Source organism: Carassius auratus, chromosome 25 (genome assembly GCF_003368295.1).
Source record: "Carassius auratus strain Wakin chromosome 25, ASM336829v1, whole genome shotgun sequence".
Classification (NCBI taxonomy): Eukaryota; Metazoa; Chordata; class Actinopteri; order Cypriniformes; family Cyprinidae; genus Carassius; species Carassius auratus.
In genome coordinates this window covers 9,226,661-9,254,580 of record NC_039267.1, presented here as the reverse complement: position 1 = coordinate 9,254,580, position 27,920 = coordinate 9,226,661, and the positions used below count along the sequence as shown (strand labels likewise).

The 27,920-nt window shown below is 39.9% G+C and overlaps 1 protein-coding gene and 2 long non-coding RNA genes across 5 annotated transcripts; 2 read left to right on the top strand and 1 right to left on the bottom strand.

Annotated features, from left to right (window-relative positions):
• Positions 1 to 47: 47 nt before the first annotated feature.
• On the top strand, positions 48 to 21,158 carry LOC113043752 (uncharacterized). Its single transcript, XR_003275783.1, has 3 exons — positions 48 to 84; positions 20,737 to 20,889; positions 21,067 to 21,158. It is a non-coding gene; the product is annotated as an uncharacterized LOC113043752 (long non-coding RNA).
• Positions 652 to 26,983, bottom strand: muc5.2 (mucin 5.2). Of its 3 annotated transcripts, none has more exons than XM_026203201.1 (48): positions 26,890 to 26,983; positions 26,714 to 26,788; positions 26,037 to 26,069; positions 25,668 to 25,932; positions 25,294 to 25,405; positions 24,702 to 24,789; positions 24,525 to 24,604; positions 24,170 to 24,383; positions 23,766 to 23,891; positions 23,543 to 23,660; positions 23,314 to 23,452; positions 23,007 to 23,114; positions 22,779 to 22,848; positions 22,555 to 22,689; positions 22,151 to 22,318; positions 21,940 to 22,034; positions 21,715 to 21,844; positions 21,353 to 21,599; positions 21,210 to 21,250; positions 21,008 to 21,111; positions 20,703 to 20,854; positions 20,381 to 20,519; positions 20,179 to 20,289; positions 19,862 to 20,041; positions 19,527 to 19,766; positions 19,287 to 19,443; positions 18,970 to 19,101; positions 12,905 to 18,796; positions 10,186 to 12,127; positions 6,296 to 7,512; positions 6,034 to 6,191; positions 5,763 to 5,937; positions 5,437 to 5,672; positions 5,073 to 5,256; positions 4,746 to 4,923; positions 4,243 to 4,427; positions 4,085 to 4,154; positions 3,849 to 3,973; positions 3,730 to 3,761; positions 3,339 to 3,486; positions 2,891 to 2,980; positions 2,623 to 2,663; positions 2,311 to 2,430; positions 1,970 to 2,068; positions 1,742 to 1,861; positions 1,558 to 1,597; positions 1,328 to 1,445; positions 652 to 1,099 (listed from the first exon to the last, which is right to left on the bottom strand). In XM_026203201.1, exons 1-48 carry the CDS (start codon positions 26,981 to 26,983, stop codon positions 934 to 936), a joined length of 14,889 nt encoding a protein of 4,962 aa, XP_026058986.1. In that variant the 3' UTR covers positions 652 to 933. The 3 variants fall into 3 exon arrangements, with proteins under 3 accessions (XP_026058986.1, XP_026058984.1, XP_026058983.1); XM_026203199.1 differs by having other exon boundaries at positions 6,296 to 9,229; positions 11,654 to 12,127; XM_026203198.1 differs by having other exon boundaries at positions 6,296 to 12,127.
• Positions 21,160 to 22,700, top strand: LOC113043753 (uncharacterized). The gene is made up of 3 exons (XR_003275784.1): positions 21,160 to 21,247; positions 21,337 to 21,456; positions 22,579 to 22,700. It is a non-coding gene; the product is annotated as an uncharacterized LOC113043753 (long non-coding RNA).
• Positions 26,984 to 27,920: the final 937 nt, after the last annotated feature.

Below are 27,920 nucleotides of genomic sequence, written 5' to 3'. Positions count from 1 at the left end.
TAGTGAATGATTATTAAAATGTGGGCGATTATTATAATTTTCTCTGCGGTAAAGGAGTGGATTGTGGATTTTCTTGGCATTTAGGTGAGTTGTGGAATGGAGCTCTCCATTCATTTACAAATTATTTAATCTTTCATAGTCTGTATATGACACTGCTTGATGTAGGTATAGGTTCCTACTGTCACGTGCCAAGCTAGGAATCGAAAATAGGATTTTTGTCGTTGATTGTCAGTCATGAGAGCAGTTATGTGATATATGTGGCAATATTATAATATTGTATTGTTGCAATATTTATTTAATTTGATTAAATGACTTTTTAGATACTTAACCATTGATGTTGTATTATATGGTGTATATAGCAGCCTATAATGTTATATAAAGTACATATGGTTTACTTTTTTTGGCTTGGGCTTGGACTTGGACACACGATCTTGGGATATGCATACATCTTGTGTCCCATAAAGTATCTGGAAATGCACATTTACAGTAGAGGACTACAGCTGCTTTGCTTTTAAATTTTTCCTCTTAGATTTTCTTTGTCTGGTGGACACAAAACCCATTTCTAAGTAGAGTTGAGTTTGAGACAACAACTTAATTGTCAAATGTTTAAAAAAAAAAAAAAAAAATGAATGCAATGCAATTAACTTTTTTTGTGTTGAAAATTTACTTCTTTATTGTGTTGAACATACACTTATTTCATCACAATTATACAGAACTCTCATTATACCACAGAAAAGAAATAGTTTTGTTACAGATAATTTAAACATTTAAGACCATATTTAAAGTGAAAATCCTAGCCCTAGAATAAAAGCATGTATTCCTTGCCATGCTCCTTATTTCAAATATCTCTTGTCTTAAGTAATTTAGTTCACATCAGTAATAACCAAATGAAAAGCTTTAATATCAGCATCTTTTATCAAGTCTTCAGGGCTTCTAGTCTATACACTTTTTAGGAGTGCATGTGCAGCTCTCAATGTAAATATAGTCATAATTGCGCTGGCTGTCATCGGCACACTTCAGCGTCACCTGACGATGGCTGATTTTCTCCTCTTGGCAACAAGAACAGATGTGCTTCATGCTCTTCTCTTCCATTGAATACCTGAAGATGAACAGGCTTGTTAGCATTTTTTGTAAAGCAAAATAGCACTGTATTATTAGAATGATGAGTTATCCGATATGTGATGTGTGATGATTTTTGAATCTTTAAATTTTGAATATTAATGGTTTCTGATAAACTATTAAAAATAAATGAAATTGGCTGTAACCATACCCGCTATTCACATGAAAGTTTTCATATAAAAATTTTCATATGTGCAAGTGCTCTTACATTGATTGGGTACCACAGTGACCACTGCAGGACGTCACTTCTATGGGTTGGATGGACTTGCAGTCATTTACATTCACATCGGTTATGTTCTTCAAAACAATGCAAATCTTGGGCTCACCTAAGATATTTGAGAATTGTACATATGATGCATTGTTTTATGTATTTTATATATATGCTTGTTATTGGTCAATCATTTCGGGTGAATGAACAATAATTAAATGGTTTCTTACAGATCTTGCAACATCCAGATGCATCATATCTCTCAGTTCCCTATATATAAACAGTCACACATTTCAACATCAGTAGATAGAAACCAAATTATACAGCAGTCAAGTTGTTGAAGCTTATTATAAATAAATTATTGATGATGATTAATAGTCTGTGAATAAAGTATACCAGATATATTTGACTTACAGGCTCACAGTCATCCGGATTGAAATAAGGGCATTTTGGTGTGATCTTCTCTGTCACAAACAAGCCATTAATTTTACTGCAGGTTATACTCTCACAACTGTAATTTTTCACTTCTCCATCCTAAAAGAAAAAGGGAAACATGCTACATGAGGACTGAAATACAGAAAAGGTTTTTTGACTGTTAAAATTGACAGATGGAGAAAAATGTGTAAATGTTTTAAAATATACCTGGAGAATATGTGTGGTGTTGCCCGGTGCAGTATAAATGCAGCTGGTTTGCTTGCATGTTCCGCAGCACTCTCCTTCTTGTTCTACGCGCTCAAAGCCCTTGGGGAACCAAAAGAATATACTAGATTTTAGTAAATTAATTTAAAGGGGTCATATCACATTGGATCAAATTTTACTTAATCTTCAGAGAAACTCGATGTAGGATCCTATGAAAACAGAACTCAAAACATCCTTCCAGTCCAAAAGGGCTTAACTATAAGTTCAGATAACTTTAGAGTATATAATAGAAATCTATCCTGATGTTTACTATTATAATAATAAGCATACATTGTAATCCTTACCTCAGCACAAGGTGTACAGACTTTATTAACACATGCAACAGAATGTAGTTGGGTCTGTGGGTCTTTATCCATTTGGCAGTAACATTCCAAACAAGGCTCTGTAGGGATTTTAACTCCAGGCTAAAAAGAAAGTGAATCCACCATTATACAAAAGTTTATGGATTTAGATAAATATTACACATTCATCTGGATTCCTTTTTTTTTAACAGTGAAAAACATATAAAGTAATGTGATATAAATAGGATATTTATGACATTTTCTTTTTTTATTAATGTTAGCAGTTAGCATGAGCATATGAACCCAGCAGCTCACCTGGTATTCAGTATTATTGTGCACACACACATCTTTGGGCACTGAATGGAAAAAAAATAAAACAAAAAATACAGTCAGAAATTGAGCTAGTGTAATTAATTCGCAACTATTATATAGGTATATCAAATTTGATTCAGTATAAATTCCAAATGTTTCAAAAGCTTTATAAAATGATAATTAATTTTTTTGTAGAAAAAAAAAAGTTGTTAACAATATGTGTAATTTGAAGTTTAATAGTAGTTTTCTGGGTATGAAATTTGAAACTTACCACATTGTGGACAGCATTTGCCCTCAGGTATCTTTGCTGCTAACTCATATCCCACATCACACTTCATAGAACACTGGCTGGTATCACACACTGAATGGGCAGAGGAATTATTATGTAGACAAAATTATGCATTATGTAATTATTCAGAAACATTTTTATTGTTGTATTTATTATTTTACTGTGGTTCCAATCTGTGGTTAAACATTCAGATAAAAAAGTTTCCTACAGATATTCAACTAGATTTTTCCCCCATCCAAAATTGGATGATGAAATTCTAAGTTTGGAGGTTGTATTTGTAATCTGAAGGATGAAAATGAACCTTTAATTGATACATCATGCACAGTTAGATCACTAGATACTAGGACAGTGAATGAGGTCAGTTTTGTTATCATGTTTAATTAATTTGGTCTGTTTAGCTCTCTGATTGTCATTGTACTTGATTACTCACCGCAGGTTGGACAGCAGTTTTCAATTATGCTTTTGTATTCATGGCCACAAGGCGCTATGGTTGGACAATTCATAGGTTCTTGAACAACACCAAAGCTCTCAGTGGAGCATTTGTATGTTGTACAGTTCACAATCCATTTTTCTCCTGGCTATAGCAGAGGAAGTAAGTTAAAGATATGGGTTTAATATGGGGTAGAATGTGTTCAAATGCAGTTTTTCCTTTGACTGAATGAGTAAATTATCTGTATACAGCAATTATTTTGCAGTACTGTAATGGTTAAGCTCTGGTTTTTACACATGTGTAAGGGGGTATGGGTAGGACTAGAGTTGAGTTCACATTGCTGGAAAATGTAATGTGAATGGTTTTGCTGCTATTGCTAAAAGACACATACCTGTCTTGGTAACCCATCTGGGCCAATGCAGTCTATATGTGGGGAATGGAAAAGATAACATTTTGGCTTCAAGAAACATTATTTATAACAAATAGAGTAAATTAAATAATATCGCTTACCGCAAGTAGCTGTGCACTGGTCTGTTGTTGAACTAACTAGATATGTGTTTTCAGGACAGTAACAACCTTCCATGAATGTTTTATGGTCGGTTTTGCTTTGGTCTTCCACAAACATCTCATTGTATCTGGTTGTGAGTCAAACAGATGTGACATTAAAGTTATTAATGCAGTGAAATTTGGACAATACTGTATTAAATTTCCACTTATGAAAATTAATTGATGTAGAGAGTGGTTACCTTGTACTGCAGGTTCTTTCAACTTTAGGCCCACATGCCTTGAAGACTTTGTGATCAGCACATTTGTATGCTATTGACCAAAGAAAATCAAGCGATTTAGGATACAGTCAGAAAAAGATGAATCACTGTGTTAAGGTAGGTTAAATCTGTATGCTTACTACATAGCCCGTTAAGGTCAGCTGAGTCTCTCCAGTCCACACATATAGACTGCTGGCCACATTGCTGTGCATAGGCCTCTACACTGGCACAGGCCATGGAGTCATTTTTCTTGTAGCACACATCATATTTACATGCTTCATAGTAGCTTTGATAGGGAACGGTGTCATGACAGCTCTTGAACAAACTGCAAAATTTAGGGAGAAAACGTAAACTTAAGCATATCATCGTTCAACAAAAAAGGTAATTGTCATAAAAACTATCTCTGAAATCTCTTTTTAATTACTTATAGGTAAAGTGTATTAATTGGAATTGCAGTTTATTTGAACAGTCCAAGTGGACTGAACAGAGTAACTGGCTCCAGTGGTGTTATGGGTGCAATTATCTAAATGCAGAATAGTGGCAGATAGAGGAGGTGTTTAAATATTGTTGCAATTCTATTTGGTGCTGTAAGTGGAGGAGAAATCCCAAAATTACTGTGTGACAGTTTTGGGCTTAGCCTTACTCGCTCTTGATGACCTCACAGATTTGTGCTGTGCAGGTAGGAAGAGGTTCGCTTGGATGTGGTCGAGGGTTTTCACATTCTGGGGAGTCCACCCACAATGCTGCCATTTGCTCACATGATTGGTCAGTTGTTCCATCGGGACGTCTGCAGTCATTTGTGGCATCATTGTCACAAACACCTAAAAATATTGACAAAATTTAAAAATTTGAATTGACAATGACTTACAATAAAGTTGTAAATCTGGGAAAGTTGTTGCATTGTTTCACAGTAGAAATTCTCTTTATCATTGTTATAGTCATTGCAGCGAGGGCACCACACTGTACTCACCGCACTGTCCCTCTGTATTACCATGGAAGTAGGAGAACGGGAGATTGATCTCAAAGCCTTGATGACTGACTAAAATCTCAGTTTTGATTTCATTAATGTTCAAAATCACTGCCATGCCAGAGGTAGTGATGCTGAAATCTTCATTAAAGAAAGTTGGGACTTTAACAGCATCATTGACGTAAACCTGTAGACAACAAGGGTTTTTTTTTTTAATTTTTGCAGTGTTTTAGTGTATATACTGTATGCCAAGTTAGCAGTATTAAGTGATATTAGCATTGAAAATGTTTTAAATTCTGGATATTACAGTGTGTCAAGAAAATGTGAATATTTGTGATCAAATTTGTCTGAAATAGTCCTGACTTACCTGTATCTCTTTACTGTTACTTGCTAGCTTGATTTCATAGGATTTGTACTTAACAGTCACATACTCTGGACAAGCAAAATTATTTGTAACATCGCAATAATAATTTTTTACATAGACGCTGATATTGTGTCTTGGAATGATTTCTCGGACCAACACATAGTCGCAATTTCCTTGGAAAGTATAATATTTTCCATCAAACGTATTGTAATGAGGGTCACCCCAGCCACTGCATCGACCTGTTTTTCAGAAAACAAGATAAACTAAGGTAAATTAAAATACAAGGATAGTGTTACTTATCAATTTCCTGCCACATGGATCAAACTCACATAGACACTCGTACTTAGCGCAGCAGCCATTGTTATAATAAACCTTCTCAGGCTTAAGTCCGTTGACACATGTAGGTATGACAGAATCTGCTGGATGACACTGTACAGGGCTTGTGGTAACATTCCCATTTATGCAGGTTTTAGTGGTACATTCCTCATTCCATGTCTCTCCATTCTGTTAAAGATTCAAATAAGATTGCAGTTCAGTTCTCACTTAGAATTATATTTTTTTTTGGAAAATATAATTTGTACATGAAAGTGCCTTTTTAACCTTTCTGTTGACATTGGTACAGTCATTTGGAACAGTTGAAATTGGAACTGTAGTAGTCTGAGGACACGGTTTCTGTGTTATTTCACTAACACAATTGGAGTTGCAGTAAGCGAAGTAGCACCAGCCTGCTTTATCAGTTTTGTTGTAAATGATTGACTCTATAGTTAGAATAATAGAACATGCATCATTAATGTCAATTGTTCATGCTTTTGTCAAATTTTCAAATAAAAAAACTAAGTAAAAAATTGCATGTAGTACGTACCAGGTGGGAAAGTTTGATTTGCAAATGTACAGTGACATATTGTTGTGATGACAATTTGAGGTGATGTACCATGTGTTCTTTTAGGTGTTGATTCTGTATATACAGTGAAATCGGTTGATGGCGTTTCTGTCACTTTAGGTGTTACTGTCAAAACTGTTGATTTAACAATGGTTGTAGTAATTGCTGATAGTGTCAGAGGTGTTTCTGTTCCTGTGGGAGGTAGTGTTTCTATAGATGATGTTGTAGCAGTAAGAGCAGTAGTAGAAACTTCTGGTGATGTTGGTGTACCAGCAGTAGTAGTAAATATGGGTGGTGTTTTAGTTCCTGTTGGAGGTGGTGTTTCTGTAGATGGAGTAGGAGCAGTAACAGCAGTAGTAGAAACTCCTGGTGATGTAGGTGTTGGTGGACCAGCAGTTGTTGTTGCTGTTGATGGAGTTTCTGTTCGTGTTGGAGGTGGTGTTTCTGTTATTGGTGTTTCAGTAGTAACAGCAGTTGTAGCAATTTCTTGTGATGTTGGTGTACCAGCAGTTGTAGAAGTTGTTAATGGTGTTTCGGTTCCTGTGGGAGGTGGTGTTTCTGTAGATGGAGTAGGAGCAGTAACAGCAGTAGTAGAAACTTCTGGAGATGTAGGTGTCGGTGGACCAGCAGTTCTTGTTGTCGTTGATGGTTCTGTTTGTGTCGGAGGTGGTGTTTCTGTGATTGGTGTTTCAGTAGTAACAGCAGTAGTAGAAATTTCTTGTGATGTTGGTGTTGGTATACTAGCAGTTGTAGTTGCTGTTGATGGTGTTTCAGTTCCTGTAGGAGGTGGTGCTTCTGTAGATGGAGTAGGAGGAGTAACACCAGTAGTAGAAACTCCTAGTGATGTAGGTGTTGGTGGACCAGCAGTTGTTGTTGTCGTTGATGGTTCTGTTTGTGTCAGAGGGGGTGTTTCTGTGATTGGTGTTTCAGTAGTAACAACAGTAGTAGAAATTTCTTGTGATGTTGGTGTTTGTGTACCAGCAGTTGTAGTTGCTGTTGATGGTGTTTCAGTTCCTGTGGGAGGTGGTGCTTCAGTAGATGGAGTAGGAGCAGTAACAGCAGTAGTAGAAACTCCTGGTGGTGTAGGTGTTGGTGGACCAGCAGTTGTTGTTGTCGTTGATGGTTCTGTTTGTGTCGGAGGGGGTGTTTCTGTGATTGGTGTTTTTGTAGTAACAGCAGAAGTAGAGATTTCTGGTGATGTTGGTGTTGGTGTACCAGCAGTTGTAGTTGCTGTTGATGGTGTTTCAGTTCCTGTGGGAGGTGGTGTTTCTGTAGATGGAGTAGGAACAGTAACAGCAGTAGTAGAAACTTCTGGAGATGTAGGTGTCGGTGGACCAGCAGTTCTTGTTGTTGTTGATGGTTCTGTTTCTGTCAGAGGTGGTGTTTCTGTGATTAGTGTTTCAGCAGTAACAGCAGTAGTAGAAATTTCTTGTGATGTTGGTGTTGGTGTACCAGCAGTTGTAGTTGCTGTTGATGGTGTTTCAGTTCCTGTGGGAGGTGGTGCTTCTGTAGATGGAGTAGGAGCAGTAACAGCAGTAGTAGAAACTCCTGGTGATGTAGGTGTTGGTGGACCAGCAGTTCTTGTTGTTGTTGATGGTTCTGTTTGTGTCGGAGATGGTGTTTCTGTGATTGGTGTTTCAGTAGTAACAGCAGTAGTAGAAATTTCTTGTGATGTTGGTGTTGGTGTACCAGCAGTTGTAGTTGCTGTTGATGGTGTTTCAGTTCCTGTGGGAGGTGGTGCTTCTGTAGATGGAGTAGGAGCAGTAACAGCAGTAGTAGAAACTCCTGGTGATGTAGGTGTTGGTGGACCAGCAGTTGTTGTTGTTGTTGATGGTTCTGTTTGTGTCGGAGGTGGTGTTTCTGTGATTGGTGTTTCAGTAGTAACAGCAGTAGTAGAAATTTCTTGTGATGTTGGTGTTGGTGTACCAGCAGTTGTAGTTGCTGTTGATGGTGTTTCAGTTCCTGTGGGAGGTGGTGCTTCTGTAGATGGAGTAGGAGCAGTAACAGCAGTAGTAAAAACTCCTGGTGATGTAGGTGTTGGTGGACCAGCAGTTCTTGTTGTTGTTGATGGTTCTGTTTGTGTCGGAGGTGGTGTTTCTGTGATTGGTGTTTCAGTAGTAACAGCAGTAGTAGAAATTTCTTGTGATGTTGGTGTTGGTGTACCAGCAGTTGTAGTTGCTGTTGATGGTGTTTCAGTTCCTGTGGGAGGTGGTGTTTCTGTAGATGGAGTAGGAGCAGTAACAGCAGTAGTAGAAACCTCTGGAGATGTAGGTGTCGGTGGACCAGCAGTTCTTGTTGTTGTTGATGGTTCTGTTTCTGTCGGAGGTGGTGTTTCTGTGATTGGTGTTTCAGTAGTAACAGCAGTAGTAGAAATTTCTTGTGATGTTGGTGTTGGTGTACCAGCAGTTGTAGTTGCTGTTGATGGTGTTTCAGTTCCTGTGGGAGGTGGTGCTTCTGTAGATGGAGTAGGAGCAGTAACAGCAGTAGTAGAAACTCCTGGTGATGTAGGTGTTGGTGGACCAGCAGTTGTTGTTGTTGTTGATGGTTCTGTTTGTGTCGGAGGTGGTGTTTCTGTGATTGGTGTTTCAGTAGTAACAGCAGTAGTAGAAATTTCTTGTGATGTTGGTGTTGGTGTACCAGCAGTTGTAGTTGCTGTTGATGGTGTTTCAGTTCCTGTAGGAGGTGGTACTTCTGTAGATGGAGTAGGAGCAGTAACAGCAGTAGTAGAAACTCCTGGTGATGTAGGTGTTGGTGGACCAGCAGTTGTTGTTGTTGTTGTTGTTGATGGTTCTGTTTGTGTCGGAGGTGGTGTTTCTGTGATTAGTGTTTCAGTAGTAACAGCAGTAGTAGAAATTTCTTGTGATGTTGGTGTTGGTGTACCAGCAGTTGTAGTTGCTGTTGATGGTGTTTCAGTTCCTGTGGGAGGTGGTGCTTCTGTAGATGGAGTAGGAGCAGTAACAGCAGTTGATGGTGTTTCAGTTCCTGTGGGAGGTGGTGCTTCTGTAGATGGAGTAGGAGCAGTAACAGCAGTAGTAGAAACACCTGGTGATGTAGGTGTTGGTGGACCAGCAGTTGTTGTTGTAGTTGATGGTTCTGTTTGTGTCGGAAGGGATGTTTCTGTGATTGGTGTTTCAGTAGTTACAGCAGTAGTAGAAATTTCTTGTGATGTTGGTGTACCAGCAGTTGTAGTTGCTGTTGATGGTGTTTCAGTTCCTGTGGGAGGTGGTGCTTCTGTAGATGGTGTAGGAGCAGTAACAGCAGTAGTAGTAACTCCTGGTGATGTAGGTGTTGGTGGACCAGCAGTTGTTGTTGTCGTTGATGGTTCTGTTTGTGTCGGAGGTGGTGTTCCTGTGACTGGTGTTTCAGTAGTAACAGCAGTAGTAGAAATTTCTTGTGATGTTGGTGTTGGTGTACCAGCAGTTGTAGTTGCTGTTGATGGTTTTTCAGTCCCGGTGGGAGGTGGTGCTTCTGTAGATGGAGTAGGAGCAGTAACAGCAGTAGTAGAAACTCCTGGTGATGTAGGTGTTGGTGGACCAGCAGTTGTTGTTGTTGTTGATGGTTCTGTTTGTGTCGGAGGTGGTGTTTCTGTGACTGGTGTTTCAGTAGTAACAGCAGTAGTAGAAATTTCTTGTGATGTTGGTGTTGGTGTACCAGCAGTTGTAGTTGCTGTTGATGGTGTTTCAGTTCCTGTGGGAGGTGGTGCTTCTGTAGATGGAGTAGGAGCAGTAACAGCAGTAGTAGAAACTCCTGGTGATGTAGGTGTTGGTGGACCAGCTGTTGTTGTTGTCGTAGATGGTGCTGTTTGTGTCGGAGGGGGTGTTTCTGTGATTGGTGTTTTTGTAGTAACAGCAGTAGTAGACATTTCTGGTGATGTTGGTGTTCCAAGAGTTGTAGTAGCTGTGGATGGTGTTTTGCTTCCTGTGGGAGGTGGTGTTTCTGTAGATGGAATAGGAGCAGTAACAGCAGTAGTAGAAACTTCTGGAGATGTAGGTGTCGGTGGACCAGCAGTTGTTGTTGTTGTTGATGGTTCTGTTTGTGTCGGAGGTGGTGTTTCTGTGATTGGTGTTTCAGTAGTAACAGCAGTAGTAGAAATTTCTTGTGATGTTGGTGTTGGTGTACCAGCAGTTGTAGTTGCTGTTGATGGTGTTTCAGTTCCTGTGGGAGGTGGTGTTTCTGTAGATGGAGTAGGAGCAGTAACAGCAGTAGTAGAAACTTCTGGAGATGTAGGTGTCGGTGGACCAGCAGTTCTTGTTGTTGTTGATGGTTCTGTTTGTGTCGGAGGTGGTGTTTCTGTGATTGGTGTTTCAGTAGTAACAGCAGTAGTAGAACTTTCTTGTGATGTTGGTGTTGGTGTACCAGCAGTTGTAGTTGCTGTTGATGGTGTTTCAGTTCCTGTGGGAGGTGGTGCTTCTGTAGATGGAGTAGGAGCAGTAACAGCAGTAGTAGAAACTCCTGGTGATGTAGGTGTTGGTGGACCAGCAGTTCTTGTTGTTGTTGATGGTTCTGTTTGTGTCGGAGATGGTGTTTCTGTGATTGGTGTTTCAGTAGTAACAGCAGTAGTAGAAATTTCTTTTGATGTTGGTGTTGGTGTACCAGCAGTTGTAGTTGCTGTTGATGGTGTTTCAGTTCCTGTGGGAGGTGGTGCTTCTGTAGATGGAGTAGGAGCAGTAACAGCAGTAGTAGAAACTCCTGGTGATGTAGGTGTTGGTGGACCAGCAGTTCTTGTTGTTGTTGATGGTTCTGTTTGTGTCGGAGGTGGTGTTTCTGTGACTGGTGTTTCAGTAGTAACAGCAGTAGTAGAAATTTCTTGTGATGTTGGTGTTGGTGTACCAGCAGTTGTAGTTGCTGTTGATGGTGTTTCAGTTCCTGTGGGAGGTGGTGTTTCTGTAGATGGAGTAGGAGCAGTAACAGCAGTAGTAGAAACTTCTGGAGATGTAGGTGTCGGTGGACCAGCAGTTCTTGTTGTTGTTGATGGTTCTGTTTGTGTCGGAGGTGGTGTTTCTGTGATTGGTGTTTCTGTAGAAACAGCAGTAGTAGAAATTTCTTGTGATGTTGGTGTTGGTGTACCAGCAGTTGTAGTTGCTGTTGATGGTGTTTCAGTTCCTGTGGGAGGTGGTGCTTCTGTAGATGGAGTAGGAGCAGTAACAGCAGTAGTAGAAACTCCTGGTGATGTAGGTGTTGGTGGACCAGCAGTTCTTGTTGTTGTTGATGGTTCTGTTTGTGTCGGAGATGGTGTTTCTGTGATTGGTGTTTCAGTAGTAACAGCAGTAGTAGAAATTTCTTGTGATGTTGGTGTTGGTGTACCAGCAGTTGTAGTTGCTGTTGATGGTGTTTCAGTTCCTGTGGGAGGTGGTGCTTCTGTAGATGGAGTAGGAGCAGTAACAGCAGTAGTAGAAACTCCTGGTGATGTAGGTGTTGGTGGGCCAGCAGTTGTTGTTGTTGTTGATGGTTCTGTTTGTGTCGGAGGTGGTGTTTCTGTGATTGGTGTTTCAGTAGTAACAGCAGTAGTAGAAATTTCTTGTGATGTTGGTGTTGGTGTACCAGCAGTTGTAGTTGCTGTTGATGGTGTTTCAGTTCCTGTGGGAGGTGGTGCTTCTGTAGATGGAGTAATAGCAGTAACAGCAGTAGTAGAAACACCTGGTGATGTAGGTGTTGGTGGACCAGCAGTTGTTGTTGTAGTTGATGGTTCTGTTTGTGTCGGAGGGGATGTTTCTGTGATTGGTGTTTCAGTAGTAACAGCAGTAGTAGAAATTTCTTGTGATGTTGGTGTTGGTGTACCAGCAGTTGTAGTTGCTGTTGATGGTGTTTCAGTTCCTGTGGGAGGTGGTGCTTCTGTAGATGGAGTAGGAGCAGTAACAGCAGTTGATGGTGTTTCAGTTCCTGTGGGAGGTGGTGCTTCTGTAGATGGAGTAGGAGCAGTAACAGCAGTAGTAGAAACACCTGGTGATGTAGGTGTTGGTGGACCAGCAGTTGTTGTTGTTGTTGATGGTTCTGTTTGTGTCGGAGGGGATGTTTCTGTGATTGGTGTTTCAGTAGTAGCAGCAGTAGTAGAAATTTCTTGTGATGTTGGTGTTGGTGTACCAGCAGTTGTAGTTGCTGTTGATGGTGTTTCAGTTCCTGTGGGAGGTGGTGCTTCTGTAGATGTTGTAGGAGCAGTTACAGCAATAGTAGTAACTCCTGGTGATGTAGGTGTTGGTGGACCTGCAGTTGTTGTTGTCGTTGATATTTCTGTTTGTGTCGGAGGTGGTGTTTCTGTGACTGGTCTTTCAGTAGTAACAGCAGTAGTAGAAATTTTTTGTGATGTTGGTGTTGGTGTACCAGCAGTTGTAGTTGCTGTTGATGGTGTTTCAGTCCCGGTGGGAGGTGGTGCTTCTGTAGATGGAGTAGGAGCAGTAACAGCAGTAGTAGAAACTCCTGGTGATGTAGGTGTTGGTGGACCTGCAGTTGTTGTTGTCGTTGATACTTCTGATTGTGTCGGAGGGGGTGTTTCTGTGATTGGTGTTTCAGTAGTAACAGCAGTAGTAGAAATTTCTTGTGATGTTGGTGTTGGTGTACCAGCAGTTGTAGTTGCTGTTGATGGTGTTTCAGTTCCTGTGGGAGGTGGTGCTTCTGTAGATGGAGTAGGAGCAGTAACAGCAGTAGTAGAAACTCCTGGTGATGTAGGTGTTGGTGGACCAGCAGTTGTTGTTGTTGTTGATGGTTCTGTTTGTGTCGGAGGTGGTGTTTCTGTGATCAGTGTTTCAGTAGTAACAGCAGTAGTAGAAATTTCTTGTGATGTTGGTGTTGGTGTACCAGCAGTTGTAGTTGCTGTTGATGGTGTTTCAGTTCCTGTGGGAGGTGGTGCTTCTGTAGATGGAGTAGGAGCAGTAACAGCAGTTGATGGTGTTTCAGTTCCTGTGGGAGGTGGTGCTTCTGTAGATGGAGTAGGAGCAGTAACAGCAGTAGTAGAAACACCTGGTGATGTAGGTGTTGGTGGACCAGCAGTTGTTGTTGATGTGGATGGTTCTGTTTGTGTCGGAGGGGATGTTTCTGTGATTGGTGTTTCAGTAGTAACAGCAGTAGTAGAAATTTCTTGTGATGTTGGTGTTGGTGTACCAGCAGTTGTAGTTGCTGTTGATGGTGTTTCAGTCCCGGTGGGAGGTGGTGCTTCTGTAGATGGTGTAGGAGCAGTAACAGCAGTAGTAGTAACTCCTGGTGATGTAGGTGTTGGTGGACCTGCAGTTGTTGTTGTCGTTGATACTTCTGATTGTGTCGGAGGGGGTGTTTCTGTGATTGGTGTTTCAGTAGTAACAGCAGTAGTAGAAATTTCTTGTGATGTTGGTGTTGGTGTACCAGCAGTTGTAGTTGCTGTTGATGGCGTTTCAGTTCCTGTGGGAGGTGGTGCTTCTGAAGATGGAGTAGGAGCAGTAACAGCCTTAGTAGAAACTCCTGGTGATGTAGGTGTTGGTGGACCAGCTGTTGTTGTTGTCGTAGATGGTGCTGTTTGTGTCGGAGGGGGTGTTTCTGTGATTGGTGTTTTTGTAGTAACAGCAGTAGTAGACATTTCTGGTGATGTTGGTGTTCCAAGAGTTGTAGTTGCTGTTGATGGTGTTTCAGTTCCTGTGGGAGGTGGTGCTTCTGTAGATGGAGTAGGAGCAGTAACAGCAGTAGTAGAAACTCCTGGTGATGTAGGTGTTGGTGGACCAGCAGTTGTTGTTGTCGTTGATGGTTCTGTTTGTGTCAGAGGTGGTGTTTCTGTGATTGGTGTTTCAGTAGTAACAGCAGTAGTAGAAATTTCTTGTGATGTTGGTGTTGGTGTACCAGCAGTTGTAGTTGCTGTTGATGGCGTTTCAGTTCCTGTGGGAGGTGGTGCTTCTGAAGATGGAGTAGGAGCAGTAACAGCCTTAGTAGAAACTCCTGGTGATGTAGGTGTTGGTGGACCAGCTGTTGTTGTTGTCGTAGATGGTGCTGTTTGTGTCGGAGGGGGTGTTTCTGTGATTGGTGTTTTTGTAGTAACAGCAGTAGTAGACATTTCTGGTGATGTTGGTGTTCCAAGAGTTGTAGTTGCTGTTGATGGTGTTTCAGTTCCTGTGGGAGGTGGTGCTTCTGTAGATGGAGTAGGAGCAGTAACAGCAGTAGTAGAAACTCCTGGTGATGTAGGTGTTGGTGGACCAGCAGTTGTTGTTGTCGTTGATGGTTCTGTTTGCGTCAGAGGTGGTGTTTCTGTGATTGGTGATTCAGTAGTAACAGCTGTAGTAGAAATTTCTGGTGATGTTGGTGTTGGTGTACCAGCAGTTGTAGTTGCTGTTGATGGTGTTTCAGTTCCTGTTGGAGGTGGTGCTTCTGTAGATAGAGTAGGAGCAGTAACAGCAGTAGTAGAAACTTCTGGTGATGTAGGTGTTGGTGGACCAGCAGTTGTTGTTGTCGTTGATGGTTCTGTTTGTGTCGGAGGTGGTGTTTCTGTGACTGGTGTTTCAGTAGTAACAGCAGTAGTAGAAATTTCTTGTGATGTTGGTGTTGGTGTACCAGCAGTTGTAGTTGCTGTTGATGGAGTTTCGGTTCCTGTGGGATGTGGTGCTTCTGTAGATGGAGTAGGACCAGTAACAGCAGTAGTAGAAACTCCTGGTGATGTAGGTGTTGGTGGACCAGCAGTTGTTGTTGTTGTTGATGGTTCTGTTTGTGTCGGAGGGGATGTTTCTGTGATTGGTGTTTCAGTAGTAACAGCAGTAGTAGAAATTTCTTGTGATGTTGGTGTTGGTGTACCAGCAGTTGTAGTTGCTGTTGAAGGTGTTTCAGTTCCTGTTGGAGGTGGTACTTCTGTAGATGGAGTAGGAGCAGTAACAGCAGTAGTAGCAACTCCTGGTGATGTAGGTGTTTGTGGACCAGCAGTTGTTGTTGTCGTTGATGGTTCTGTTTGTGTCGTAGGTGGTGTTTCTGTGATTGGTTTTTCAGTAGTAACAGCAGTAGTAGAAACTCCTGGTGATGTAGGTGTTGTTCGACCAGAGGTTGTTGTTGATGTTGATGGCATTTCTGTTAGTTTTGGAGTTGGTGATTCTGTAAGTTTTGTTCCAGCAGTAACAGCAGTAGTAGAAATTTCTGGTGATGTTGGTTTTGGTGTACCAGCAGTTGTGGTAGCTGTGGATGGTGTTTCTGTTCCTTTGGTAGATTTTGTTTCTGTAGAAGGAGTAGAAGCAGTAACAGCAGTAGTAGAAACTCCTGGTGATGTAGGTGTCGCTGGACCAACAGTTGTAGTTGCTGTTGATGGCGATTCTGTTCTTTTCGGTGTTGGAGTTTCGGTCAGTGGTGTTTTAGTAGTAACAGAAGTAGTAGAAAATATTTGTGATGTCGGTGTTGGTGTACCAACAGTTGTAGCAGCTGTGGATGGTGTTTTGGTTCCTATGGGAGGTTGTGTTTCTGTAGATGGCGTTTGAGTAGTAACAGCAGTAGTAGAAACTCCTTGTGATGTAGGAGTTGGTCGACCAGTGGTTGCTGTTGCTGTTGATGGCATTCCTGTTCGTGTTGGAGGTGGTGTTTCTGTGAGTGTTGTTCCAGCAGTAACAGCAGTAGTAGAAATTTCTGGTGGTGTTGGTTTTGGTGTACCAGCAGTTGTGGTAGCTGTGAATGGTGTTTTGGTTCCTGTGGGAGGTTGTGTCTCTGTAGATGGTGTTGGAGCAGTAACAGCAGTAGTAGAAACTCCTGGTGATGTAGGTGTTGTTCGACCAGAGGTTGTTGTTGATGTTGATGGCATTTCTGTTCGTTTTGGAGTTGGTGTTTGTGTACCAGCAGTTGTGGTAGCTGTGGATGGTGTTTCTGTTCCTTTGGAAGATTTTGTTTCTGTAGAAGGAGTAGAAGCAGTAATCGCAGTAGTAGAAACTCCTGGTGATGTAGGTGTCGGCGGACCAACAGTTGTAGTTGCTGTTGATGGCGATTCTGTTCTTTTCGGTGTTGGAGTTTCAGTCAGTGGTGTTTTAGTAGTAACAGCAGTAGTAGAAAATATTTGTGGTGTTGGTGTACCAACAGTTGTAGCAACTGTGGATGGTGTTTTGGTTTCTATGGGAGGTTGTGTTTCTGTAGATGGCGTTTGAGTAATAACAGCAGTAGTAGAAACTCCTGGTGATGTAGGAGTTGGTCGAACAGTGGTTCTTGTTGCTGTTGATGGTGTTTCTGTTCGTGTTGGAGGTGGTGTTTCTGTGCGTGCTGTTTCAGCAGTAGTAGAAACTCTGGTTGATGTTGGTGTGCCAGCAGTTGTAACAACTGTGGATGGTGTTTTGGTTCCTGTTGGAGGTTGTGTTTCTGTAGATGGTGTTGGAGCAGTAACAGCAGTAGTAGAAACTCCTGGTGATGTAGGTGTTGGTCGTCCAGCGGTTGTAGTTGCTGTTGATGGTGTTTCTGTTCGTGTCGGAGGTGGTGTTTCTGTGAGTGTTGTTCCAGCAGTAACAGCAGTAGTCGAAATTTCCGGTGATGTTGGTTTTGGTGTACCAGCACTTGTGGTAGCTGTGGATGGTGTTTTGGTTCCTGTTGAAGGTTGTGTTTCTGTAGATGGTGTTGGAGCAGTAACAGCAGTAGTAGAAACTCTTGTTGATGTAGGTGTTGTTCGACCAGAGGTTGTTGTTGATGTTGATGGCGTTTCTGTTCGTGTCGGAGGTGGTGTTTCTGTGCGTGCTGTTTCAGCAGTGGTAGAAACTCTGGTTGATGTTGGTGTGCCAGAAGTTGTAGCAACTGTGGATGGTGTTTTGGTTCCTGTTGGAGGTTTTGTTTCTGTAGATGGTGTTGGTGCAGTAACAGCAGTAGTAGAAATTTCTGGTGATGTTGGTTTTGGTGTACCAGCAGTTGTGGTAGCTGTGGATGGTGTTTCTGTTGCTTTGGGGGTTTTTGTTTCTGTAGATGGTGTTGGCGAAGTAACAGCAGTAGTAGAAACTCTGGGTGATGTTGGTGTACCAGCAGTTGTAGCAGCTGTGGAGGGTGTTTTGGTTCCTGTTGGAGGTTGTGTTTCTGTAGATGGTGTTGGAGCAGTAACAGCAGTAGTAGAAACTCCTGGTGATGTAGGTGTTGGTCGTCCAGCGGTTGTAGTTGCTGTTGATGGTGTTTCTGTTCGTGTCGGAGGTGGTGTTTCTGTGAGTGTTGTTCCAGCAGTAACAGCAGTAGTCGAAATTTCCGGTGATGTTGGTTTTGGTGTACCAGCACTTGTGGTAGCTGTGGATGGTGTTTTGGTTCCTGTTGAAGGTTGTGTTTCTGTAGATGGTGTTGGAGCAGTAACAGCAGTAGTAGAAACTCTTGGTGATGTAGGTGTTGTTCGACCAGAGGTTGTTGTTGATGTTGATGGCGTTTCTGTTCGTGTCGGAGGTGGTGTTTCTGTGCGTGCTGTTTCAGCAGTAGTAGAAACTCCTGGTGATGTAGGTGTCGTTGGACCAACAGTTGTAGTTGATGATGATTCTGTTCTTTTCGGAGGTGGCGTTTCGGTCAGTGGTGTTTTAGTAGTAACAGCAGTAGTAGAAATTATTTGTGATGTTGGTGTTGGTGTGCCAGCAGTTGTAGCAACTGTGGATGGTGTTTTGGTTCCTGATGGAGGTTGTGTTTCTGTAGATGGTGTTGGAGCAGTAACAGCAGTAGTAGAAACTCCTGGTGATGTAGGTGTTGGTCGACCAGTGGTTGTTGTTGATGTTGATGGCGTTTCTGTTCGTGGCGGAGGGGGTGTTTCTGTGCGTGCTGTTTCAGCAGTAGTGGAAACTCTGGTTGATGTTGGTGTGCCAGAAGTTGTAGCAACTGTGGATGGTGTTTTGGTTCCTGTTGGAGGTTGTGTTTCTGTAGATGGTGTTGGAACAGTAACAGCAGTAGTAGAAACTCCTGGTGATGTAGGTGTTGGTCGACCAGCGGTTGTTGTTGCTGTTGATGGCGTTTCTGTTCGTGTCGGAGGTGGTGTTTCTGTGAGTGTTGTTCCAGCAGTAACAGCAGTAGTAGAAATTTCTGGTGATGTTGGTTTTGGTGTACCAGCAGTTGTGGTAGCTGTGTATGGTGTTTCTGTTGCTTTGGGGGTTTTTGTTTCTGTAGATGGTGTTGGCGAAGTAACAGCAGTAGTAGAAACTCTGGGTGATGTTGGTGTTGGTGTACCAGCAGTTGTAGCAGCTGTGGAGGGTGTTTTGGTTCCTGTGGGAGGTTGTGTTTCTGTAGATGGAGTAGGAGGAGTAACAGCAGTAGTAGAAACTCCTGTAACTGACTTTGTAACTGTTATTATAATTGTTGTTTTAGTGGTTTGTGGTGGAGATGTGAAAGTGAATGGCGTGGTTATTGTCACACATGGGTAAATATTTCTTATTATCATGCCATTAAAATCACACACAGCTGTAAAACATGTGCCATTCCCATCTGAGGTATCGTACACCACTTGTCCAGTAGTGTATACTTTCCCATCATAGGTACACAGAGAAAGACATTCTGCCTCCGTAACACATTTCCTTGTGTCTTCCCTCAGAAAAGGCCTTTCTAAGGGGCACCGAGGAAAACAACCTAAGATAATAATAAATGGCAAGAAGGAATAAACAAAAAATAAATTTCAATTAACTCAGTGTTTTGTTGAATCTAAAGAAACATTATTAATATATTAACAATTCACTCATCATAATGTTCTCTGTTGTTTGGACTATATTTACCCTGTAAATGATTAAAAGATTATTTCATACCTTCTAGAAGAGGAATTTGATTAGAACAATTTCCCGACGGGTTACTGCAAGTTTTCATGCAGGTGGATCCACAGGTTCTATAATGCCATTCACATTCATCTGGAGGACTGTTGTAGTAATCACAGAATAAAGCTGCAAGAACAATTACTTCAGTCAGCAGTATGACAATGTTTATAAGAGGTCAAATAATAGAGGATAATGACAAAATACACTTTTTCTGCATAAATCTGTATTCTGAGTTCCACATTTCATATAGATCTGCATATGGGGAATTCTGACTGCATTGAACACAATTTTATTACAATACTTGGACTTACGACATATGCTTGGGCTCCGCCATGCCACACAAGCTCCTTTTTTACGACATTGAGCAGCATAAGCTGCCACTGCAGTACAGAAACAATCACAGTCACCCCCACTGTCACATGCACAGGTGTCTCTTACGCAGGCATCATAGTACGGACCAGAATCCACCTAGAGACAAGAAATCATTTAAATATAAATTTCAGAAGACCAAGAATTTTCAAAATGCACAAGAATTATAATTTTTTACTTACACGTGAATGGCAGTCTGTAAAAACAGGGCTTGTGATGATGCTGCATTGTTTGATAGCCCAGGCACGCCGATGTGGATTTTTTTCACATGGATTCATCAAGTTGCTCACTTCTGGACAGCTGGGATTTACCTTCCAGCTGTTTCCAAATGCCACTGCGTCAGTGACCTCTTCTCCATCATGCTTCACAAAGTCATTGTTCGCATTACCGTCAAAGTTTCCACACAGTCCACACACCTTGCCCTGCCACAGAGATCATGTGGGTATTAAGGTAAATGGATGAACACAAAGGTGTAGAGGATGGTTTTGTGATTTGTGCATTTAGAGGTAATGCTTACCTTAAATTTAGGATGGAGTTGGAGCATCAGACTCGTTTTATTGTCCCAGATTAAGTTCAAAAGACCTTTGACCTCTATGACATTGTATATTCCAGCAGTATGGATTTGATACAGGTAATCAGTGCCATTGCTTTCAACAACTTTGATCCCATTCTCCTCTGATAAAATCATCTTGTATCTCTGCAGGATTTAAATAGTTAGTGACATGCAATTATCTTTAAGCAAACAATGTCTGCATAAATATATTATCATATTCCAGATTTTAACATATGTTTAAAGTATGCTCAAGCTGATTTCGCACTATGAAATAAACTCACCCCAAAGGAAAGACTAATGGATTTGGAGCAAATGGTGCCACTGGTGCCACAGGGGATGTTCTCTGTGACCAGGCGTAGAGAATATGGACTCTGTTCATTATTGCAATTATCCTAAAGGGGTTGCACATGAACTGTGTATCAGACCAGATTTTATTTATTTTTTTACTAGGTAAGAAGCCAAATAATTCAAAGAAAAACATACATGGGCCAAGATGTGTTCACAGTCTCCAGGGAAAGAATATTTCTTGCCATCGAAAGTCATGAAATGACCTTCACCATAGATAGTACAGGTGCCATAACACTCATTATCTGTACATGTCCACATACCATTTGTGCATGTGCTGAAATATAGACAACAATTCACAGATTAACCCTTTAATGTTGTATGTTTCTCAGTGAGACTGCAGAGTAGGAATCTTGCAATGTTTTTAAAATTACTTATTTTTTGGGGGATGGAGAAAAAGTTGCATATGTTGTGATGGTAGCTGTAATTTATTTTTTTACTTCTATCAGTGCTAGCTCACCAGGTGTTACAGTCCTCTTGAACTTGCTCTCCAGGTGAATAGCTGAGTCCGTTGTGGACACAGGTGCAGTTTGTCCTCTCCACACACCCACCTTTTCCATCAGCCAGAAGGTGATCTGGACACATACACCCTGATACACACCCAGTACTCACCTACAGACAAAACAAACCAAGAAGGACCAGCATTGGTAAGCCTAGCTATGCTTTTACAAAATTATTTTGTGGCAACAAAAACAATTACTACTGGAAAACTGGAAACTGCTAATTGCTAAGTAATGTTTTTGTCTTTTCCTCATCCAAACTCACGCAGTTGCTTAGGTCTTGGTTCTGACAGGTCCTCTGACACTCTGTCCCTTTTGTTCCAGGTTCATAATTTGAGCATTTGAAGTAGACCATTGGAGCCACACAGTCTAAAAACAGTCAAATGTATGAAAAGTGGGAATCTTCAACACTGATGACTCAAGTTTGAATTTTACAAGCGCTATTTCAGAATTAAATTCCAACTTACCTTCCTTACTGGAGCAGTGCAATTTTCCAAGCGTACAGGTGCTATAATATGACAAATCAGGAGTTACTGATGGTTGTCAAGACAAGAGTTATCAATTGGTAGTCTAACAAGAATGCATTGTTTATAGGATGAAGAATTCATACCATACAACACCATCTATGTTGGATGTTGCCGATGGTTCTATGACCTGGTTGCCTTCGTAACAAGGACACTGGTGGGCAGGCACACAACTGCCAACTTCATTAAGGTAGGTTCCCTCAGAACAGACGCAGCCGTCTACTGGGGTGAAGGACCCTGGGCAGGTGTTGTTTGGTTCATTGAGAGAGCGGCAGGTGTTGCCACAGCTGGACACACCGTAGGAGTGCTTCATGTTTTCTGAACACTCAGATACTGTGCACGGATAAATACATTTGTATTATGACTCATTGTTTCATTATTTTCAAATTCTGCGGAATGTGATTCAAATGCATGAATTCTGTTGAACTCTACAAGCAAGTATTCTCACCACAGGGTTCAGAATCCATCCATCCCTGGAGAATGATTCCTCTGGCAGCACAGGCGTGGGCATAGTTGGACACAGCCGCACACATACACTTCCTAATATCTGCACATTTGCAGGTGTCATAGACACACCACTGCATAGGATGAAACCCATATTCAATTATATGTAATTCATAGATATATATTGTTAATTTCAAAATAGACGAGTGTTCAGTGCATAAATACACACTTGGTAGAAAATCTCAGGACATATTTCTGAATGACATGCAGAAAAGACTCCGCTGCTGTTTGTAAGACGGGAACACCAGTCTTTAGCAGGTTTTTCTGAATGGAAAGAGTAAAGAGAGTTCTGTAATGTTTGCAAGTTGAATAATCACATATATTAATGACTTTTATATATTTATTTATGAATTTCTTTAAATGTTTGTAATATTGTGTACCTGTGTCCACACTCAAGCTACAGGGGTTGTCAAATGTGTTTTCAATATCTGGACAACCATATGGGTTTTTCTTCCAAAAGTTGACAAACGTTATTGGTGTGCCCTCTATGATACCAGACTCTGTTTTGAAATCATCTGATTGGACATCATTATAGTTTCCACATAGACCTGAAAGAAGAAAGGTGTAAAATTAAAAATACAATGCCTTTAATTAATTCACTATACACTAATGCATTTTTGAAGGGTCATACATTTACATTTTAAATCATTATACTGTAACAGTTTTATAAATCTTACATTTTTACTCTTTCTTCCTTCCCTAGCAATATATATATATCTGTGTGTGTGTGTGTGTGTGTGTGTGTGTGTGTGTGTCAATAAATTTATTTATGGACAAAACTCACCACTCATCTTTCCTTTCTCTTCAGTGCTGGCTACAATATACAACTGCATGACTGGAGCTAACTGAATCTCTAGACGAAGACTCCTCATATCAGCAATGATGAAAGAGGAAGTGGGCTGAAAGATGCTCACAGGACCTGGGACAATTAAATAGGTGGGTAAAACAGGACATCTAGTCATCGGTGCCAATTGTTATGGTAATATACTTAATAGGGTGTCAACCCACCTGTGGTGGCAGGAAGCTTATATGGACTGTTTCCATCCAGTGTCACAACACCATTGGAGGCAAAACTAATCTGTTAAAACAAAATATGTTTTGTAATTGCATCTTGCAGGATTTTGTAAGAAAAATAGTGCTGAAGAATGCTTTATGTATTCTGCACTATGCTGAAAGCAAGTGTATCATTCTGATCATAGACAATAGAAAAATTAAAAATATGAACTCAGTCCTTACAGTGGTCCCCGAAATTACAAGGGTAACTGAATTTAGACATGTGTCTGTTCGGGCCGGATCACACTTGGCCAGGTTTCCCACAACAGCAATATCACTGTCATTAGAGTGCTGGAATGAAAGAAATGATTGTAAGAACCTCAAAGTTATATAGTGTGTATTACATACAGGAGAATGGAAAACTTTATAATGTCAGAAGTTTTTATATATGAAGTTGTTATATAAACCATATGAATAAATGTGTAAGTGGAGGCTTTAATGTATCTAGCCCTGACAGAAAACATCTGGATCATCTGCTGTACTAACAGACCTTAGTGAGGATGTAGTCACAGTTGCCACTGAAGGTGAAGGTCTTTCCATCATAAGTGGTGACGTGAGACCCTCCAACAACAGAACAGATTCCGGGACATTCCAGGTATGTACAAGTCCAGTGTCCAGCGACGCACACACTGACACAGTACAGAAGCAGTATTAGAATGGGGAAATATGTAAGTGGTATTAAAAGGGAATTTAAAATATTTCAATTATAAAATTGTTACCATTTTTTGCAAGCTTGTGTGTAAGACTCTCCTGACTGATATAGTGCACCGTTATGATCACAAGGGCACTCGTTCACAGGAACACAGCCATTCTGACCAATGTCATCTTCCACGGTGCCTTTACAAAAAGAATCATGATACCATTTATTAAGAGGAAAAAGTGGCTTTAAAATAACAGTTTTAAATATGCAAGTGTTTGACTCTTGATATGGTGTGAAATTACCTTCAGGGCAAAAACAGCCATCCACACAGTGTTCTTTACACAGTAGACTTGCGGTCGGATCTGAGCAGGTGTTCTTGCACGGACTCCCACACTCCATGTATTGCAAGTTCAGAGGACACGTCTTTGCTGCTCCACAGAATAACACAATTAGTATATCAAACACATCCGACTATATCACAACTTTTATACTACAGTAATATTGAAAACTTGTTTCAGATCCTTAAAAATGAATGAATTATTATTCATAATTCACTCGCTTAATGTTATTTATATATTTACTTGAATCATACCCATAGAGTCTGCAAGTTCTAATATTAAGTTCTAGTGAGCTGTAGGTGTTGTGGTGGTATTATCATATTATTCCTAGTGATTTTTAAAAATTGTTTTCCAGAAATGAAACTCACGACAGAGCTGTTCTGTCCTCCATGTTCCTGGTTTTCCTCCAGCATGAGTGCATTGTCGTGAAATCTCTGTGAGCGTGTGGCAGAGACAGTCGTAATTTCCGTAACACTGACACAGGTCGTCTACACAAGCTTTTTCAAATGAACTCATGTCCATCACATTTTGACAGTCGGCAAACCCTGGACTGCTGAGATACTGCTGGCAAACACTTATGTGCTATATAAAAAATTTAAATAAGAATTTAATTGGCAAATGAGTGAATCAGTTGAATAAATAGAAAACAGTCAATTTAGTTCAGTGAAATTGTCAACTTTTTTTAATTGTAAAATATATTGCTCCGAAAACTTTGTCACATACCTGGTCGCACTGATCCCCAGGAGGAAGTGTAACGTCCTCGCAGGATTCAGTTGGTGTGGAAACCTTCCAGGTGTCTAGGCCTGAGAAGGATTTATTTATTTGATATTTTGTCTGGCATTCAAAAGAAGATCTAAAGCAAAAGTTTATTATGTCATTTAATTGAAACATCAGGTTTACCGCTTTTAGGGATATCGTCATTCTTGTTGCCGTTGTAGTTTCCACAGAGTCCACAGGTCTGACCTTGGTACTTCTCTGCAAGTTCAATCTAGGAAGCATCATATAACAAGATACTGTTTATACAATTTATTTTCTCAAAAGCGAGTCTGTCCAAATGTTTATTTATTTCTAAAATATATGAGCATGCAAACACACTTAAAATCAACACTGAGCTGTCAGAAACATCTGCAAAACCTGTTGGTTCACTATGGCTTATTTAGACAATTCATATTTGCTTTGTGATTAGTAGAACTGATATCCTGTTTGATGTTTAGTTTTCCTAGTCTTAGTTATTGTGTGCAAACAAATATGATTGCTTAAAGGGTGTGTCTGATTTCATTATAGGGTTATGGATTAATCATGGCACATACTAAACAAGAACCTGTGCTGGAATTCTCCTGCACTTTATTTGGTTCGCTTTGTTTTGTTTTTTTACTGCTATCATCAGATTTAATCAAATCAGTTTGAACTCTTATTTGGCTTGTAGTATCACATATTCATTACAAGTATTACAATAACCACAGTTAAACATGACGATTTGATTAAATCATACCAATATAGAGTTGTCTTCTTCCCAGAAGACAGTCATTCCATATTTGGAAACTTTAATACTTGTTGGGGTTCCTTCAATTTTAATTCCATTCTGACTGATTGGAATCGACACCCTGTAAAAGAAAGTGTTACGAATTTTAACCAAACATTTTTGCATTTTTAAGATGCAGTCATATAATTGAAAAACGCTCATCTTTAAGATTCTAGGCAAAATGTTTATAATTGTAGTATCATTTTAAGTACTATTTTCACCATTTTACATTTTAGAAGCACTAATATTATGTTGCTTCTAAATTAATTTACATTTTAATTGACAGTGTAAAGAAGACTGACGCTAGAATAAATCAGGTAAAAATGAAATAAAAATCAACTCACACATTATCATCCATGGTGATGTCGCCATTAGTGATTTTGATGACTGTTCCCTGCAGTTTTATTGTGACTGTGTTGAAAGTGATCGAACCATTCACAGTCTCTCTTTGCATTTGGATGTTAAAATCAGATGTGGCAGTGTCACACATCACTGTCAGAACATAGTTGCACGTGTCTGGCACTTGAAAGAATTGACCATCAAAGGTCTTGAAGTGGAAATTTCCCCATGTGCTGCAGATCGTGGATTGATGATCAGGATTTGGTTCAACTAAACCAAGAGAGACAGTTTTTAAATCTCTAATCTGTGATAAGTACTTTCAGTGAACAAAACTACACAAGTTAGTTCTCCGAATTGTAAGAACTGCTTAATACCTTTTGTTACCATCACAGTCGTCATTGGGAACACTAAATATAACAGACAAAAAGAAAAACAGTTTTCATTTTTAATGAAACACATTTGTTTGAAAAAAAAGAGAAAACTATCCAAATAAAAATGTTATAAGGTAGATGGATATAGTGTGACAGTGTTACAAAAGTCATATTTACCCACTGAAAAAATAGTGCACCTCAAAATGTCTTATAAATCTAATATTTACAAATATTTCTGAAAAAAATTTTTTTGGCCTAAATTATGTTTTGCAATTATAATGCGCATACCACTTAAACTTTTACTCTATTCAATATTAGAAACTTTGACTGAAAGAATGTTACATATATTAAAGACTGAAATTATGAGTTCAGTTTTCTATTCCATTATTAGTGTTACAGTTGTCAAATGTCAAATCTTGTAAGTTGGTTAATATAAATGTTTTATCATATTCAAGTTTTTGATATAAAATATAAATTTTAATCAAAAATGTAGAGTTTTAACTTTACTGTTATCAGTCTATATATTATTTTTGATGGATGACAAATTTAAACTGGAATACTTTGATTAAATATATTTGAAATTACTTATACAAAAGGTTTAGGTTTACTTCTTCTGACGGATCTGATGGTTCTTGGTCAGTACATACTCATATAATCCATAACTACAATTAAATATTCACCTGTTGTTGATGTTGGCGGCCAGGTTGTAAAGTCTGTTGGATCCTTCATAAAATCCCCATAATCCTCCATGAAGCCTTAAAGATAGAAAGAGGTTTTTAAATGATATTTTGAAAGGCATTTTAAGGATTTGATTTTTTTTTTTTTTAACTTATTTAACTTATTTTATTCTGCTTACCTGCTTGTACTAACTGCAGACCCATCAGCAAGACGACCCATCTCTGCATCCACACCTGGGACATCCTCACAGTCCCCATGGAGACAACATCCATCCTTGAGAGCTAATGTGAGCTGTCTTTCAGCACTTGTCCTTTTATAACAGCCATTAGTTTGCTTTGGAGGAATGTGGTTTGTAATCAGAGGGTGGACCCCTTGCTTGGCCTTGGGCTTGATAGATACTTGATACAAACCAGAGGGTGGACCCATTGCTTGAATTTGGCCTTGGGCTTGGTAGACACTTGATACAAACAAATATTTAATGTCTTCGCTAGTGATATTAAATAAGCTGTATTTAAATGATGAGAACGATGTACGTTCACACAATGATTCATTTTTCTCTTGTTTAAATTACAGGGATGTACAAGGATGTGGTTCTTGACTCATTCACAACGTGAAGGATATTTCATTTAGCAATATCATTTTTGTAATTGTCAAATTGTCTTTGAAAATGTTTTAGCACTACTGGACATTACTATTTTTCTCAATTAAAATGTCAGTTAATCATGTTTAATGAGACGTTTATATTTTGGTGTTTATAAAAAAAAAGAATGAGAATGTATTACTAAAAAAAAATAGATGCGCAAACTCCATAAATGTATTAATGTGGTAAATATAGCATCCCTGGTAATTATTTTAATCTAGCAGGATTAAAATCTGTAACTTCAGTTACTTATAACATCATATAATTGTTGTTTATAATTATAGCTTTTAACCAACTTTTAATTAATGTAGTATTATCAAGGCATTGTTACAAATGTCAATTACTTTGACAAATATGTCAAAATGCCGAAGTATTGCCTAGAAACATTTTCAAATTCATTGACTCTCCATGATTCTAAAGAATCTAAAGAGCCCAGGCTCACAACAATATTATACATTTGTATTTTTGTACATGTAACTTCTAGGTGGCACTGTGCCAATTCTTCTCGTCTATGTTTGATGCACAATTTAGATTATCTGTACCAAGTTTTGTCTCAGTTCACCAAAAAG

What these genes read in the sequence shown, in the direction of transcription:
- muc5.2 (XM_026203198.1), bottom strand. Translation starts at nt 26,983, where the DNA reads ATGGATGTTGTCTCCATGGGGACTGTGAGGATGTCCCAGGTGTGGATG. An exon ending in TAATACAGAGGGACAGTGCG is followed by an intron (nt 4,924 to 5,072) that starts GTGAGTACAGTG and finishes CAATATTTTTAG; the next exon opens with GTGTTTGTGACAATGATGCC. An exon ending in ATCCGGATGACTGTGAGCCT is followed by an intron (nt 1,598 to 1,741) that starts GTAAGTCAAATA and finishes GTTTATATATAG; the next exon opens with GGAACTGAGAGATATGATGC.